The sequence below is a fragment of the Girardinichthys multiradiatus genome, chromosome 15 (genome assembly GCF_021462225.1).
Source record: "Girardinichthys multiradiatus isolate DD_20200921_A chromosome 15, DD_fGirMul_XY1, whole genome shotgun sequence".
NCBI classification, from domain to species: domain Eukaryota; kingdom Metazoa; phylum Chordata; class Actinopteri; order Cyprinodontiformes; family Goodeidae; genus Girardinichthys; species Girardinichthys multiradiatus.
In genome coordinates, this window is record NC_061808.1 from 2,302,585 (window position 1) to 2,321,194 (window position 18,610).

At 42.6% G+C, this 18,610-nt stretch overlaps 1 protein-coding gene across 4 annotated transcripts; it reads left to right on the forward strand.

Moving 5' to 3' along the window:
* Positions 1-256: 256 nt before the first annotated feature.
* On the forward strand, positions 257-17,625 carry LOC124881990 (serine/threonine-protein kinase PAK 6-like). Of its 4 annotated transcripts, none has more exons than XM_047388032.1 (10): positions 534-660; positions 4,539-4,630; positions 6,104-6,367; positions 7,510-8,085; positions 8,179-8,607; positions 9,807-9,940; positions 10,014-10,140; positions 11,673-11,798; positions 12,961-13,095; positions 15,465-17,625. In XM_047388032.1, exons 3-10 carry the CDS (start codon positions 6,167-6,169, stop codon positions 15,630-15,632), a joined length of 1,896 nt encoding a protein of 631 aa, XP_047243988.1. In that variant the 5' UTR covers positions 534-660; positions 4,539-4,630; positions 6,104-6,166; the 3' UTR covers positions 15,633-17,625. The 4 variants fall into 4 exon arrangements, with proteins under 4 accessions (XP_047243984.1, XP_047243986.1, XP_047243988.1 ...); XM_047388031.1 differs by having other exon boundaries at positions 6,131-6,367; XM_047388028.1 differs by lacking the exon at positions 4,539-4,630 and having other exon boundaries at positions 257-660; positions 6,131-6,367.
* The last annotated feature ends 985 nt before the right edge of the window (positions 17,626-18,610 follow it).

Here is an 18,610-nt window from a genome sequence, read left to right on the forward strand (position 1 = left end):
GTTGGTTAATGTTTTTAAATAAGTGAATCATAAGGGGTTCACTTAATTACATATTTATTCATTGAATTATTTCGCAGATTTGAAGCTGCAGTCAAACATCAGTTCCTCCTGCTGTACAATAATAATAAATTAAACCCAGAAACCTCTACAGAACATACAGGAGCTGTGGTGCGGTTCAGACGTGGAGTTTGAGGAGATAAAAGCTGGGTGGGTTCTGGTATTGAGTCATGTCCCGTTCTGCCCTGAGGGGAGAACCAGGCATGCTGCAGCCTGCAGACAGAGTGGAACCTCCTCTTTTATCCTTCACTCTTTGTTTCTTCACCCCTGCCGGAGGGGAGGCGCGCAGTTCTGCTCCTTAGGCCTGGTTCCTCTGTTTTAAATGTGCATCTTCTGCTGAAACAACAGCTGTCTATGAGTTTCAGAAGATCTGTAGATGCCACTTTTTTCTTGCACCAAATTATAAATAAAAATTCCCGAATTCTTTTAGTTTCTCCCAGATCTGTCACTGACGCCGCTGTTGCTCCGCCTCCTCCCACTTACCTGGGACAAGGTGAGACAGAGACGGGAGATGTGGGGGAGGAAGGAAGGAAGAGGAGCAGCGGAGAGAGAGTCAGAGGAGAACGGCGGAAAGATCTGGACCCACCTGGACTCTACGGCCAGGTAAAAACACCGGAGGTGGAACCTGATCTGGGTTACAGTTCTGCTGTGAAGGTTCTGTATTTATTCACATTCATACGACTCCTCAGAACCTTTTTATCTTGTTGGTTCTCTACAGAACTTTGGAAGAACATCTGCCTGTTCTAAGAAGCATCTGTTATTTAGAAACCTCAGAGTGAGCAGAATCAGAACTGCTCTCCTGGTCCAACTGAGTCTTATCTGACAGGGTTGGAGGAACTGGGTTTGGGTTCCTGACAGAACCCGTCACACCTGGCTGTGTGTGCTGCAGTAAACTGATCTGTATGAATGGAAGTGATCTGAGAGCAGCACCGTGTTTGGTTGGATCCGACCTCGTAGATGTTTCAGTTGAGTAACTGGACTTCTGAGGTTTCTCAGCCCAGCTGCAGGTTGCATGGTACCGGTTTAAACCCATGTGGGCTCAGTGTTATGAGCTGCAGTATTTATTGTTCTCTATACTGAGCTTTAACATGATTCTAACACCTGATGGTTCTGATTCGCTTCAGAGATCCGGCTCAGAGACGAGCCTAGAGATGTGAGGACCTCAGTGGCATGGTTGCTTCTCAGCATCTTTTAAACTTACTGGATTTTTCAGCAAACAGACCTTGTTTTGTTTTGCAAGCTTAAGGCGGTGCCCCCTGTCGGTCCCCTGGCAGAATGCATGTCAGGACATCTTTCATTGGCTTCATATCTTAGACCCAGAGATGCTTTAGGCCAGTGGCTCATACGGATTACCAGTTTCCTTCTCCTCCCAGTTAGAACCTGTGAACAAATCATCTGGTATGTTTAAACCAATATATATGTGTTTATTTTTTGTTGTAGTTTGGTATTTTTGGTAATAATGGCAGTAGATCTGACATATAATTACATTTAATTGGACACCAAACTATCAGTAAACCTCCAGCTGGTAAATAGTGTTTACTTAAGCCCAGTTTTGGACTTTTTTAAAGATGGTTTTGGGTTGAGTTCACACTGGTCTATGAGATCATCTTAAAATCAGTTTAAGCCTGCTTTTAGTATGTGTTTTATTTGTTTTGGAGGACGTATTAAAACAATTTCAGCGTCCATCCATCCATCCATCCATCCATCCATGTGGGGTTATCCATTCAGGGTCACGGGGGCTGACCTCCAGTGGTCATTGGCAGGGAGGCGGGGGATCCTCTGGACAGTTTGCTTTTACTTTGTTTAGTTTTTGGTTATTTTTGGGGCCATATTTGTGAGCGTTTTGTGACGTTTCAGGTATTAATTTGAATTAGTTTTGCATCAGTTTCAGGCTTCCTTCGGCACCTGTCTACAACTGCTTTTAAACTTCTTCTGCCCTTGCTTTAATGTTTAATTTTTGCGAGTATTTTATTGCCAGAATTTGGACCGGGATTCAAGCTGTTTCGAAGCTTATTTTGCAGATGTTGGAGGATGATCTAAATATTTTCTGGGTCTAGAAGCGACTGGCTGGCTGAAATTTTATGTTTTAAAGACTTTTTGAATCCTGCTTAAAGAAACCATAAAACTTTCTGCTCTGGAGACCTGGAGGCACCATTTGTTCTTCTGGGACCTTTGGTTTAACTCATGACCAACTTTTGGTTGTGTTTTTCTGGCTCAACTAAAGTTAGACTTTAATAAATTTATATAATTATTATGTCTGGATTAAACAGAATACAGGTGTATCCTAACCATGTCAGATATGGATAAAATCTCTGGCCACGTTGTCACTCATATACATCCTGTAGCGGCCACTGGAGGGCGCTGTCACAGTGACGCCTCCCTGTGGGTCATAACAAGCTGCTAGTCCAGTGCAGCCACTGGTGAGTCTGGCTCCTGTCTGATATCCAGGCTGATTTCCAGTCAGAGGAAGGAGTCATGGTGGAGCTGTCTGGTCATGTAGAGGTTGATTCCTCAGGTATGTCAGTGAGTCACACCCTGAAAACACACACCTGGTGTACAGGTACCCAGGTGATCTTCTTTAACCTGCAGGTAAACATACAGCTTCAGTTTATAAATGGTTTGCATGAGAAGAAAGCTGCATGAAATCTGGTGTTTGTGCAAAATAAAAAAATCACCTCTAACCTTAAAGCTCAAACTGCAAAAACTGGAAGATCTTCCTTCTGCTAAATGCTTCTTAAAAATCCTGATCTTATTTTTTATCAGAAATAATAAATGAATCCTGTCAGGAGGGTTAAACTGAACTCTGAAAAAAATTTGCAGCTTTGGTATCAGCTTCACAGTCAGTCAGAATAAATAGTTCAACAGTTTAACAATATCTAGGACACCAGCCCTGCAGACCCGGTTACACGTGCTGCCTTTACTAAAACAGGTTTCAGATGTTCAAATTGTTCCAGGTGGTAACTGGACCCTGCTGGTCCAAACCCTCCCAGCCTGCAGGTGTCCACTTCACCTGCAGGTGATTGGTCTTAGCTTATTATGTTTTTTTGGGACATAAAACCTCCAACTGGATCTTTTGTTTACTGTGAGACATCCTGTAACTCTGAAGAGAAGCTGTCCTCTGATTGGACCGCAGAGTGATGCATCATCATCATCTGTGGTCAGATGTTGTGTTTCAGGTCTCACTCTCAGGTCATCAAGAAAACCATAAACTTTAAGGCTTTAATGGAGCCAGTGAGCCAAAATAAGCACATAGAGAATGTTGGGTTTTCAGTCACTGTGCTGGTTATGGTGGTCCATTTGAACGGAACCAGTTTCAAGAAAAGTCACAAAGAAACTCCCAATGAATCTGAAACTCGTCCCAAACGATGTTTTAAAAATGTTTCAGAGTTGGTCTAAAATCGACCCAGAACCTGCTGAAACAAAGAGGAAGGGAACTCGAAAAGCAGATCAGAACCGTTAAGAGAGAGATGCCGGGTGGACAGAACTCTTACTTTGAAAATTTTTGTCTGCTTTTTCTGTCTAGATGAACTCTGTTTAAACAGTTTTCTGGAGGTTTTTATAAACCTAATTTTTTTAAGGTGTTTAAAATAAAGCTCATAATTGCTGAAGTTCTCACAGCCCTTGAACTTTGTGACTTTGTGACGCGTCTCAGAGATCTTTAGATATGGACGTCCACCTTAACAGACAGACTGGGCAAGGAGAGCATTATGTAGAGAGCCAGCCAAGAGGCCCATGGTTACTCTGGAGGAGCTGCAGCTCAGGAAGAAGAATCTGTACTCCATAAATCTGACTTTAAGGAAGAGTGTCAGAAGAAAGACAGAAGAAGTCCAGGTAGGAGACACAGCAAACGTGTGGGAGAAGATGATCTGATCACATTAGACTATGTGTGGTTGGGAGCCAACACTGAACATCTCCCTGGTCACACCAACCCCAGCATGGACCTTGGTGGTGGTGGCGTCGTGCTGTGGGGATGCTTTTGAGCAGCAGGGACAGAGAGGTGGATCACAGTTGACTGGAAGACCTAATTACATGGAAGAATCTGTGGCCAGACTTAAACCCTGATGTTCTCAGACGTTCTCCATCCAGCCTGACTGATCCAAAACTCCACTTCACAGTTCTGCACAACTTTGTGTTGGTCTGTGACCTAAAATCCATCTATGAAACACACTGAAGTTTATGTTTGGAACGAGACAAAACAGGGTTCTGCATGACCTCAAGCAAACATCTGAACATCTGCTGGGAGGTCGAGCTCAGACCCGCTGACTTCATATCTCTGCATTTCTTGGAAACATGTTGCTGCTGTTTCCACAGATAAACCTTCATCACTTAGGACCAGATTTCAGCTCATAACCTGAGCTGAAGCTCCTCCTCCTGTTTGCTCACAGGGAGTGGAGGAGGATGTGGATGATCTGATCCGGTCAGCAGAGGATGATGATGGGTCATCTACCTCTGAGCTTCACCCTCTCCCTGCTTCCTTACAGGCTAAGGTGGACCGAGCAGATTTGGCCCAGACCAGATCGGGCCGGGCCGGGCCAGCCTGACCTGAGGCTGAGAAACATCAACACACTCCCAGGTGAGACTCAGAGGAAGATCTAAGTGCTGCAGAAACTCTTTATATCTGTGTTGGACTTTTAACTCTTAGAAATGTCAAAGAAGAAGGAACTGTGAATATTAGCAGACAGAACACAACATCTGCTTCTCCATGGCAGAAGGTTCTGGGAGACATATGAAGGTCATGGTGGGATTAATATTTTAGAATGAGAGTTATTATTTTCATTAGAAGCAAGCGAACAAGGACTGGAGCAATGCTCTGCAAGGGTTTGGGTTTGAAACCTTCTCAAGCCTAAAGGGTCCAGGGTGATGCTCAGTTTGAGAAGCTCACATCTCTCCACTCGAGAGAAAATGAAGCATGTCTTCTTTAAAACATCTATGATTTCCTGAAGAGCTGCACACATCTTTGCTGAGCTATACAGCAGATCTCCATGATGTCCCCCTGGAAGATCTGCACCTAGATCTGAGCTGCCGGACATTAAAAACGGTCCATATTTATGTTCCAGATACCATCAGGTTCTTTTTGGTAGGCCGGCTGCTCCTGGGAAGGTTCCCCGCTGTTCCATGTTTTCTCTATCTGTGGATGATGGTTCTCACTGTGGTTCTCTGGAGTCCCAAAGCTTTAGAAACGACTCTGTAACTTATTACACACTGATACATTATAGTGACTTTGTTTCCCATCTGTTCTTTCAGCCTACTTCCTGCTGTCATACAGGTTCTGTTTAAGTGAGTGATTAGTTCTAAAGGTCTGGCAGTACTCAGACCTGGTTGTGGCTGAAGAAAAGTTCTGTTCACTGCTGGTATTCATTATTTATAAGGGGGTGAATACTTTTTCACCTATAGAACCAGGTCTGTTTGGACATTTTTCTTCCCCAGTGTTTTATATTTACTGCCTGGTGATGAAATTAGTGTTGATTTCTATAAGGGATGTGAGGCTTATAGTTGGAGCCATGTGCAGCTAAGTGTTAACGGATCAGAACCAGAGTCAAAATTAGTGAACTTTTCTTTAAAGACGGGAAATATATCTTCTGGGATAAAGGACAAGGGGGGACATCAGTCCCAGTCCAGTTGTCTTTATATTGAAGGTTTTCCTGCTGGTTTTCCATTATTCCCAGGAGTTTTATGTGTTCCTCAGTCAACAAGAATTGCAGCAGGTTTTAATAAAGAAATCCAATGTATTTGTTAAGAGCAGAGACAATGATGATGATGAGCGTTTCTCTAGTGTATGAGCTGAGATTGACTCACATCTCTTTGGTCTCCTGCTGATTTTCATCTCATCCACAGAGACTTGTTATGAAACTTCATCAACGAGACGAGACCTAACATGAGCTGCAAAACGTATTTTAGACAAAAATACCAAGAGACATGAAAAAACCCAGAGCAGGAAGAGGAGCTGTCCTCTGTTTTCAGTGTGTTCAGGCTGTACGTCTCTGTGCTGTCCATCATGTCTCTGACTGACCAGTATCTCCGCTGTTGTTCCTCTCCACCCACTCAGAGCACCACATCCTGTTGTTTCCTTCAGGTCCCACCTCGCAGCCGGTACTGTGTTTCCGTGGCAATGTTCCGCCGCAGGAAGAAGAAGCACCGGCTGGAGATCTCGGCGCCGCGAGACTTCCAGCACCGCGTCCACACATCTTTTGACATCTCCACGGGACGTTATGTAGGTCTGCCGGCACAGTGGCAGAGCGTCATCGACACCCTAAGGAGGCCACGCCCACTCGTGGACCCGTCCAGGATCACCAACATAGAACCCAGAAAGGTCAGAGGTTCAATTTTTATTCTGGAATATTTGAAAATAAGACATGGTTTAGAAATTTGCAAAAAAGCTAATTTTACTGAATGAACGTTAGTTTTTATGATTGGCAGTCAACATGTAAAACTCAAACTATTTTTTTATATCATTAAGTTCAAAAAGAAAATAAAAGAAGACAATCACTTCCTAAGGCAGGAACGACTAAACGAAACCTGAAGAATCAGAAGTTAATATCAGACATATTTTGAGAGAATATTGTATATGTGCACTCATGCTGGAACCTCTGGCAACGTTGTGGAAAAAGCCCTAAAATAAACAAATGCTTTATTACTGCACAGAAAATAAAATTGGTCTGAAAGTTTGTTTGATGATGATAATAAGAGTAAAGCTTGTCCTGCACAAAAAGGTTAACACTGGAGAACATGGAGCAACATAGAGCATGATGGCAATGGAAGGAACCAGTAAGGAACAAAGAGAACCAGTAAGTATGTATACTTAGGCAGGGATAGAGAAATGAGTAGAGCAGAAACACAAAGAGACCTCAGGAAGTATCGAACAGAACAAGAATAAACTAGTGTGACTAACAATAATTATACTAATAATATAATAATAAACACTCAAGGATCTTGACAGTACGCTTTACTTTTTAAGTTGAGAGACGAGTGCAATGTTTTGGGAAAGATGTTTTGTTTATTGAGACTAAATAATAAAATTAAATGGTTGGTTCCCTCCACAGCCATCATTGGATGATCCTGAACACATGTCCAAATCAGTACAGAAGTGGTTCATCAGACACAAAATGTATATTAACAAAATGAGTTGCTTAACCTATAATTTACCCACAATAAGTTTAAACGTATTTACCAATAAAAATGGAACAACTTTGTTTTTTGAAGTATAAATGGTTTAATTGTCTTAAATGTCAAAATAGTCAAATAGGCAAATATTAGGGTTCAGATATGAAACATAATTATTTAAAAAGAATGAGCAAAAAGGAAAGTATTAATAGGCAACAATTTTTTAAGCTGCAAAGAAAACATTAAACTTTTTAAAAACATTTCAATCAAAAAATCCGAGAGGGAAATTTATGCATTTGAGAAGTAAAACGTTGCTTGAAATGAACATGGTATCTTGTGTTTGTTTGTCAGCAGACAATTGTTCGTGGCAGCTTCATTGGCCATGGCGACTACATCAGTCATGTGATCTCCGAGATGAGCCGTGTGTGTGTCACCAGCTCCAACTCTCTGCGCCGCACCAGCCCGTCGGTACGGAAACGCACCCAGTCGCTGGGTCGACTGGGAGAACAGGCGGAGGAGGAGTCATATCACTACCTGGAGATCAGTCGCCGGAGCAGCAGCGTAAAGACCGGCGGGAGCTCTACCTACTGGCAGGATCGCATCCGGCAGGTGCACAGTGAGAGTGGCAGCCCCAAAGTGAACAGGGACCTGCAGAGAACCAAGTCTAGCAGCCAGGTGAGCGCTGTGCCTGAGGCTGTTCCACTCAGCCCTGGGTCACCTCAGAGGACAAGTTATGTGGTTGAACCAAGTATCCGCAATGGGGTCACAAGGCAAAAACAGAGGCCAACCTCCTATCACCACAACCTACAGACAGCAGAGACCAGCAAGCCTCAGCTGAGACTTAGACCAGGTCCAAATCATCTGCCTGACCTGCTATCATCTTCCAAAGAGTCGCCCAAAAGGCCGCATTCTTCTTATGACCTCAAGGTAGCGATCTGTCTGGACCTGACCCAGGTTAGATTGCTTTATAACCGTTGTGGTCTGATAATGAAACTAAAGTATTAATTTGCTTTGCTTTAGCTGCCGTCCTCTCGCCCTCGACTGCCTCCACCCAACAGCACCAGCAGTCCCATCATCACGGGCAGAGTGTTACCTCAGCCCTCACCCCTTCCCCCCTCCGGCTTCAGTGTTTCTATGAAACATGCATCCTCACCCACTCAGGAAAGCTCTTTACAGCCCGGACCCTCCCCCACCAGTTCCCCAGGCCGCCCCCCCCCATCTACCCCTGAGAGAGGTCCTCAGAAAGTGACCCATGAACAGTTCAAAGCAGCGCTGGAAATGGTTGTGGACCCAGGCGATCCAAGGGTGACTCTGGAGAACTTTGTAAAGATTGGGGAGGGGTCCACAGGTGTGGTGTGCATCGCCCGAGAAAGGCACAGTGGACGTCAGGTGGCGGTGAAGATGATGGATGTAAAGAAACAGCAGCGGAGAGAACTGCTCTTTAATGAGGTACTTAAAGACATGCTGCACTGTCTGCGCTGATGACGTTTCACTCACCTCGGCATGCTGGATACTTGAAACAAAAAATTAGACTGATAGTGTGACTGTCTGTCTGATTGATTCAGTTCATAATTATTTGACCACTTTGAGAGACTCATAGACCCTTGAAAGGTCATACCCAGATCATCAGCCGATCCCTAAATATAAAAATACGAGAAAAAAAGAGGGCAACCTCCTGCTGATGCAGCAAAACATTGAATTCCACACATTATTGTTCCTGTTTAATATACACTATTAAGAACATCAAATGTGGCACTTCAAATACTTGATGTTCCACAAAATCCACTGAATTTCCTCTCTTTCAGACTCACACAAAATTAATTTTTTTTACCATCTGTAGCCTCTTTGAACAAATAGTTCTATCATTGACCAGCAAAGATGAGTCCCTATCTGAGCTTCCCCTGGTTATTAAGGAGACAACAAGAATGTCGTTGCCACTATGGATAAAAGACATTCTGAAGGTTGAACACACATCAGTAGTGTGGGACACCTTATTGCTCTTGTTTCAAGTGCCACTGCTACTGAAGGTACTAACATTGGCAGATGTCCAATGACCTTTGACTGGGGTGTCAAACTCCAGTCCTCGAGGGCCAGTGTCCTGCAACACACCTGAATCAATTGACTTAATTATCTCTTTATGCATTCAAGTTCCAGAGTCCTGATAATGACCTAATTATGTGATTCAGTTGACAGAGAGACACATCTAAAAGTTACAGTTTTGTCCAGGGGTCTGCTGTCTGTGGCTCTGGAGCCGCATGTGGCCCCTAATACGTTTAGCCAAACATGCAAACAAATTGAAGACTGTTTTAACATGTAAAGTTGATAAGAAAATGCTAGGTTTAGCAAATTTTTGTTGGCGTTTTCATGCAATATATGGATAGCATTTCCACTAAGAATGACACTAATAGTGTAAGGAATATTACTTTTTATGGATTTACTTTTTTGTCATTGGGTTGCAAGCTTTGTGCTTTTTTATGTCTTAGCTACTTTTTATTTCAAGAGTCATGTTGCTTTTTTGGCTCTAAACAAATTTAATTTAGCTGGACTAAAGGCAAAAATGATCTCAGGGTTGTAAAGTTTGCTGACCCCTGGTCTGGTTTCATTGTCGGACATAAAACTTCTTCGCATGGTCTTTTTTTTCCTCTCAGGTGGTCATCATGAGGGATTACCAACATCCCAATGTGGTGCAAATGTTCCAAAGTGCTCTGGTGGAAGATGAGCTGTGGGTCATCATGGAGTACCTGCAGGGTGGCGCTCTGACCCAAATCATTGGTAAAACCAGGTGAGCAGAGGGTCTCAGAAGCATATCTGGTTGGTGGGTTTATTCAGCTCTGCAGTAATATTTTGATCTTCAGGCTGAACGAGGAGCAGATAGCGACGGTATGTGAGAGCGTTCTGCAGGCGCTGTCCTACCTCCACTCTCAGGGCGTCATCCACCGAGACATCAAAAGCGACTCCATCCTGCTCACACTAGATGGCAGGGTAGGCCTGTTTGTTCTTTTTCATGCAGAACTTTAGAGCAATATCAGAAAAAAAACTACAAAAAACAATAAAATCATTAGTTGAGATGTGCTATATAAGGAAAACAGTATTTTTGCATCATAATCTTCATCACAGATCTGTGGTAAACAGACTATAGTCATCAGTGTTTTACAGAGACACATGCCTCACGTGTTTCTTCTTTATGTGGAAAAACATTTAAAAGATTTCCCAAGACTTTTATTAGCAATACCATCAAATTCATGCGAAAAGTAAATATTTCCAATGTATTCTGTTTTCTTCCTAACTTTGTAACGGATCAACTGGATGTTATCTACTGGACCAAATCCTAGCTAATGGTGACATATTCTGTGTTCTTATTGCTTGTAGTTAATCTCAGTGTTTTGGCTTCTTGTGCTCCACCTGCTTTGCGAGAACTCATCCCATAGGGTAGATGGAATAATCTTCTCAGTGGGGTAAAGATCTTCAAATTTCCTGACCACAGGACCAACATTTCAATGTTAGCCTTTTGGCTCCATCTGGACAATCCCCATATTGTCACTAAACTCTTCCTGGATTGTTGGAAGCAGTTGTTGTTGGAAGATGTTCTGATCCCACTCTTCATGAATGGCAGGTTTTTTTTCTAAAGAATAAGGAGACCAACTCTCTTGGAGCTTGAAGAAAAGTCAGGATTAGGAATTGTAAACATTTCAAGATAATTTAAATTAACCTTTTATCTACATGTAAATGTAAACTTCCTGAAAGTTTGTTACTGCTTTGAACATTACCCAACAATGATGCAGTGATGCTGCTAACATCACTACACCACTCAGAAACTGGACCCACTCTGTCCTCCACTGTCTCAGCAGCGCCGGCTTGACTGAGTCAGCGCCTTGAGCCAGCGGCTCAAACTGATAAAGCTCAGGCCCGCTGGGCTCCATAAAGCCTCCCTCAATCTCCGGTGACAAAGGGGGTGAAAAATCCTCCACCTCAAAAGATCTATCCTTGGTGAAACTACCAACATGGAGCAGAGCTGCTCCATGTTTCAACATGCCAAATTAAGCTAGCTGCCACTTTTCCTCGTCCTCCTGACCACACCCCCGCTTAACCCCTCTGCTCATCCCCACACATGGCCACGCCCCTCAGTGTCTCTTGGCACCGCCCGCTTTGATGGCTTTTTTGTTGTTGTCTGGGGGCGGAGTTATGTTTTTAGCTCTGCACTGCCTCAGCACTCAGACTATAAATACCAGCAGTAATTCTTTAGCCCTACTGCAGGGTTTGCTTCAGGCACAAATCAATAACAACTCAGACCTATTTCACTTGTTCAGGTAACATTGAACTAGCAAATGACTTTACCTGTGCAAAATGCCTCTCTTCTGCCTTTACATGCTGCTGAGGGAAACGTGCATGAAGACATGTCTGTAGGGTGCAAAGTTGTCTGTACAAGTGGTGTACAATGTGTCTGAAACACAGGAAGGTACTATTTGAAGCATTGTTTATGAAATCTTTTGTTTTGCTCGTCTACCCTGCTGCAGATAAAGCTGTCCGACTTTGGTTTCTGCGCTCAGATCAGCAAAGACGTCCCAAAGAGGAAATCTCTGGTTGGGACTCCATACTGGATGGCTCCTGAGGTGATCTCCAAAATGCCGTACGGCACAGAGGTGAGAACAGGGTCATTTCCAACAGAGGAACTGCAGTCACTGAGTTTCCCCCTTCGGTTGAATAAACCTTCAGCTGTTTACAGAGACTTCTTCTGAACGTTTTTACCATTGAAAACTGAAAATGACAGTGACCCTTTAGAGGATTTGTTTCTCGGGAACCTTTCCACATTTTGGCACATTAAAACCACAAATGTTTGTGTATTTTATTTGAATGTTGTTATAGACAAACAAAACGTTTTCAATACTTTGCAGAACTATCCCTGGCTGCAGGTCCAGCTTCAGGTCCTGTAGGGTTTGTCTCTACCAGCTTTTAACATCTAGAGACTGGATTCTATGTCTGTTCTTCTTTGTAAATCAGCTCAAGCTCAGCCATATTAGATGGAAAGCATATGTGAACATCAGTTTTCAAGTTTTTCCATAGATTCTTAAAAGGATTTAGGTTTGGACTTTGACAAGGCCATTGTAACACATGAATATGCTTTGATCGAAACCATCCCATTGGATCCCTGGCTGTCCTGGTGGTACTGTAGGTGAACCTCCACCCCAGTCACCAGTCTTCTGCAGCCTCTAACAGGTTTTCTTCCAAGATTGTCCTAGATTTAGCTCCATCCATCTTCCCATCAGCTCTGACCAGTCTCCCTGTCCTTGCTGAAGAAAAGCATCCCCAATTCTTGATCCTGTGACCATCGTGTTTTACTTTGGGCATGGTGTGTTTAGGGTGTGCGTTCAGTGTTAGTCTTCCTACACACATAGTGTTTTGCATGTAGACATCATCACCTTCTTCCACTTTTGCTGTTTTCTCCTGCATGATTTTTGGGTAACTGCAAACAGGATGTCTGGTATTCTTCTTGCCACTCTTCAATAAAGAACAGATTTGTGGAGTGGACAAGTAATATGTTTCCTGTGGACAGATTGTACTTGATCTGTGGATTGCTGCAGCTCCTCCAGAGTTACCAAGGGCCTCCTGGCCTCTTCTCTGATTATTGCTCTCCTTGCCCAGTCCGTCAGTTTAGGTAGACTAGTTTGCCACCTTATACCCCCAGGAAAACATGAACTTTCTTATTTAATGGCTCAGATAAATTCCTACAACCAGCGTTTACATCTGGCGAAATAATTGAAAAGCTTCTTCTAAACAGTGTCTAACAGTTCCTTTCTCTTTTAGGTGGACATTTGGTCCCTGGGAATCATGGTGGTGGAAATGGTGGATGGTGAGCCTCCGTATTTCAATGAAACACCCATCAGTGCCATGAAGAAGCTGAGGGACGAAGCAGCTCCAAGTGTCAGGAACATCCAGAGGGTCAGAAAAACCCTGAAAATGCACACACATACACTGAAACCTTGTATTTATGCAAAGTGAGGCCACAAGGCCAGAAACTGCTTTGGGAGAACCATCTTCCAAATGTGGAATCACAATAATATGGAAGATATGTGGGATAAGTATGGATTCACAGCCCTTGGAGGATGTTCGGTCAGTTTTATCCTGTCACAAAAAACTGAACATTCTGAATTTGTAAAAACATACCTTGAAAAATTGTGACATTATTGTGAAAAATGACAGATCAAGATGAGGAAAAATACTAGAATATTTGTAATAATAATTTTTATTTTAATTTCTAAAACACAAACCTGCACCAAGTAATTTCTGCAGATGAGTCTGCAGCTTAATGACCTCAACGAGCTGCTGCAGTTCACTGACGAGCAACATGGTTTGAGCAACAGAGCTCTCAGCTGAAACAATAGAAACTATAATAAGACTCATTCAGGAAGGTGCATCGATGAGGTAGAACATTATGACCACTGACAGGAAAAATAAAAGTTACCAATGATCTCTTAACCATGGCACCTGTTAATGGAGTAAGTCTGGGCTGTGTGGTCCAATCCAAAAGATGAGCTGCTGCTGCTCAAATTACTAAAAGGGTAATTCTAGTTGTAGTAGAAAGCTATCCGAACACACCATGCACCCCAGTTTGTTTCAAATGGGACTACATAGCTGCAGACCAGTCAGAGTGTCCATGCTGAGCCCTGTCCACAGCTAGAAGAAGCAACAATAGGCACATTAGTTGAACCTGTAACATCTATCTGAACATTGTTGCTGATCATGCAGTCAATATTCCCTGATAGCTTTGACCTCTTTCAGACACAAAACAAATAAATGGTCCAGAAAAGAACAAAACAACCATGGCTGAGGTGTTGACTTGGCCCCTAAATTACCCAGATCTTAATCCAATTAGGCCTCTATGGGATATGCTGGATAAAAAGTCTGATACATGGAGGTTCCATCTCACAACCTCCAGAACAGAAGGATCTGGTGCTAAATCTTGGTGCTTTGGTGCTAGATGGTTTGAAGCCTTTTTGGCAGCAAAAGGGGGAATAATACACTATTAGGCAGATTAGTGCAATTTGTGCAGAGTAGTTTAAATGTGTGTGTTGTTCCTGGTCAGAGGTGCATGAGTGGTGCAGCTGCTAGCCCTGTTGCATTGCAGCAAGAAGGTTCTAGGTTTGAATGTTGGCCAGGGAGTTTGCATGCTTTCCTTGTGCATGTTGGTTTTCTGTCCCGTGTGTCTCTGTGTTGCCCTGTGATGGAGTGGCAACCTGTCCAGGGTGTCCCCTGCCTCTCTTGCTCACTGACAGATGAAGATGGGAACGAATTCCTCCACGACCCTGCAAGTATAAGAAGATAAAGACGATGGATTTCTTTTTCCTTAATGGAACATTGAAAACAAATGAAGAGTCAATTAGATTTACATCTTGAACCATCATTACAACCAAGAAGGAAGAAAACAGGGTCCTAGTGGGCTGAAGAGAAGCAGTTATGGACTGTGGATGATCGGATGCATCCAGAATCTGCTTTGGTCAAGAAGATGATGGAACATTTGGTGTCTTCGCACTGAAACATTTTAAGATGAGAAAAGCAGCAGTTTTCCACAGTCAGAGATGATCTGGAGCTGCATGGATAGAATGTATCTAGTGACGAGGAAGTGATTATCTGGGACAATGGGGCATCGGTTCACTTAGCAAAGAGTTTTCAAATGTTTCTTCTGGAACCAAAAATCAATTCAGTTACATGGCCAGCAAACAGAACGGATCTCGGTCCAACTGGGAATCTATGGTGGAAACTGGAAAAACTGGTGCATGTCAAGGCTCCACCCTACAGAGACAATCTGTCAGCTGCTATGTGAGAACGCTGGAACCTGATTGGTGAGGAATATTGTTTTTCATTGGAGACGTCCTCGCAGATTTCAAACTGTCTTAAAATGCAGAGGACCTGCAGCAAAGTACCAGATGGGTTGGTACGTTGTTTTTTGGCCCATGGCCCATGGTTCCACCTTCCTCTTCCTCATCTGAAAAAGACTCATTACATAATTTATAGCTTCAGCTGTTAAATTAATAGTTTTTAACAGGGTCTGTACAAGTGTTTACTTAGATGTTTTCCTGGTTGAAGTTTATGGTTCCTTTAGTGGGATCTTTAGCATCCGTTTACATATTCTTTTTTTAAAGTACTTTTGTTAAAAACCTTTAATTATGCATCATGATGTCTGTGCAACTTATATGTTTAATGAATTTTTGAGGTCTAATAAATCAACAGAATTACCACGATGTCTAACATGCTGACAGGTAGTTATGTGGTGTGGGATGTAGCTGATCATGTCCCGGGTTTGCTTTCAGGTGTCTCCAGTGCTGAAGGACTTCCTGGATTGCATGCTGACCCGCAACACGCTGCAGCGCAGCACCGCTTCCGACATGTTGGAGCATCCCTTTCTGCTGCAGGCCAGTTCGCCGAGATGCCTGGTGCCGCTGGTGGAGCAGCACCGCAAACGAATGTCGCTCTGCTGAGGTTCACTTGGATCTTATTATTCGTGTCTCACCCAGAATCATAAACAAAAAGATCAGGAATCTCATGTGGGATAAAACCTTAGACCCAGCTGACAATATCTGGGAGAATTATCTGTTTGTGCTCATGACTCAGCCTGAGACTCTCTGGAAATAACCTGTTGGACTCACCTGTGCCCTGCTTTATGACTCACTGGGATTATACCAAAAAGATCTACTGGGAGGATACCTGATATTCCACTTGAGACGTGCTTCTGAATAACCTACCTGAGGCTCATCTGGACACACGTCTCAAGTCAACAGAATCTAAGCAGAACACTGAAATAATACAACAAAAGTTCTATCATTTAACTATTATGATTTATTATCAACATTTGCACTTGTTCACACTTTGACGCATGTGAGCTTTTAAAAAAACAAATATTGAATAAATATCAATATTCTGCTGTCAGTTATTGCTCATGTTGTGGCTTGTTGTTTTATGACCAACATTAAAAATCAATGAATCATCGGTTTGAACTTATGTTTAAAACAGGAGCAACATGTGAGTCTAACTGTCCATTCAACACGCTAAGGATAAACTTATTTCTCATTTCCTGGCATCTGATTTTAGTACAATAACCTGTTTTAACGACACATTTTACCAGTTCATGTATTTTATTGGGATTTTATGTGACAGACCGACTCAAAGTAGGACATTATTCTTCAGACTCCACCCTGATTCAGAACTTTGTAGAACCTCTTCTGGCCGCAAGTTGAGCTTCTTAGTTGGAATCATGTTTGGACTTTAACTAGGCCATTCTAACACATGAATCTGGCTTTATGTTTTGGGTGGTTGTCCTGCTGGAAGGGGAACCTCCACCCTAGTCTCGGGTCTTCTGCAGCCTCTAACAAGTTTTCTTCTAGGATTGTCCTGGATTTAGTTCCATCCACATCATCACATTAACTCTGACCAGCTTCTCTGTTCCTGATGAAGAAAACTATCCCCATAGCATGATGCTGCCACCACTTTGTCTCACTCAGGGAGTGGTGCTGTCAGGGTAAAGTGGAGTGTTAATTTTCCTCCAAACATAAAGTTTTGGCCAGAGCACCTTCTTCTGCATGTTTGCGTTGTCTCCTTATTGGCTTGTAGCCTTTCTTCTTGTCACTCTTCCATTAAGACCAGATTTGTGGAATGAAAGACTAACACTTGCCCTGTGGACAAATTCTCCCACCTGAGCTGTGGGTCTCTGCAGCTCCTCCAAAGTTACCATGGGCCTCTTGGCTGCTTCTCTGATTAATGCTCTCCTTGCCCACCCTATCTTGGTAGTTCTGCAGGTGATGGATTGAACAGAGCTCTGGGAGATGTTCAGCTGAGTGAATTCTGCTGGAACGACATCTTAATGACATCCGTGTTCAGGTCTGGGGTAGGCCAAACTGGTCACCAGTTTAAATAGCTGTGGGCAGTGCGGATTATCCTGAGTTACTGATTCTCTTCATCTCACCATACTGGAAGGACGTTTTTGCTGAAGAGCTGCTGAGACAAGAAACACTGAAATGTACAGATTTTCAATGAGTTCAGATTTGTGTTTGTTTGTATCTGTCAGCTTTATTTAGTTGGAGCTACATGAAATCACACCTTACAGGTAGATCTGTTAGCTTCTGGTCCGAAAACACTGTTAGGACACCACTTCCCACCTGGCCATCCATGAGTACCAGAGCCCTCCTCATGTTTATAGGAGACGCCTGTGGTTAGGTTGAGAGGAGGTGCTCAAGAGACCTGGAGGTTTCTTCAACTAAATGTTTCATGCTTGGACCTTCAGGGTTTCTACAGGACTGTTAGCTGCAGGATTCTGAATTATTTCATGTGTTTAATTGTAATAAATGTATTCATTTTTTTCATTAACTGTGACAACATTTTCTTCTCAGCCTGATAAAGAACATGTGCCCTGTTTGACTTGTAATCTTTCCTTCCTGGGAAAACAAATAAACCCATAAAAGCTTAGGATTAACTTGACGTTCCTGCAGATGATGAGTGTATGTAAACTTCTGACCGGTCTCAAGGACAACCTGTTGATGAGAGTCATCAAATTTTTGTTTGGTCATTTCCGATCATGGACTGAGACAGTAATATTTTTGGATACGCCTGGCTGATTTCTGGTTGCTTTCTTCTGGGAACCACAGCATCTCCAACTGGAGAAAGAATCTCTTTGGGTTTTTACTTTAAAAAAACAACTTTTCTAAATTAGAAAATCAGAACAGGATGCAGCTGCAGTGGATTCATTTAATCTCCTCAACCTGAGCTCTGCACAGAGGAGCCTGCAGGCTGAATGAAGCTCCACACATGCAGATAAAACCTGTCGGGTTTCTATTTTCAGACTGAAGAGTCCAGAGAGTTTGAGATAAAGAGACACAAACTCTTGAGTTCATCACTGAACACATATCAGTGATTAACAGCAAAGTGTTCGAGCTTCTTCATCTTCCTCATCTTAAAAGTTTAAAGCAGTTTTTATTAAAAAGTAACAAAAGCAAAAAGGCTAAATGTGACTTTAATTTATATTTAATGCAGCTGCTTGTTCTGACATGAGCCTCTTGCAGCTTCAGGTATTTTTTCTGCTATTCATTAATCAAGCAGTAAGAAGGTGCCTTACTGCTTTCAGGTCATGCAATTCACCGTCATGCATCAAATAAAAGATGGAAGTGATGGTTGGATAAAGTGAAATAACATAACATCGAAAATATCTTTTAGATTCCATGCAGTTTAGTTTTAATGTTTTAAAAAGAAAAGAAAAAAATAATAATAATAAGGTAAAAAGTGACACCAGGTGGTTTTTTTTTTTAATCATTTCAGGTCATTTCCTATAATCTACCTGGTCTGCTGCATGGAAACTGGGTTAAATAGCCCCAATATATGAAGTGTACCACCTGGAGGTCACTTTACGTGGGTTGAACAAATTTAATGCACTATGGCACAATAGAAAACCCGTTTAAAAATTCTACAT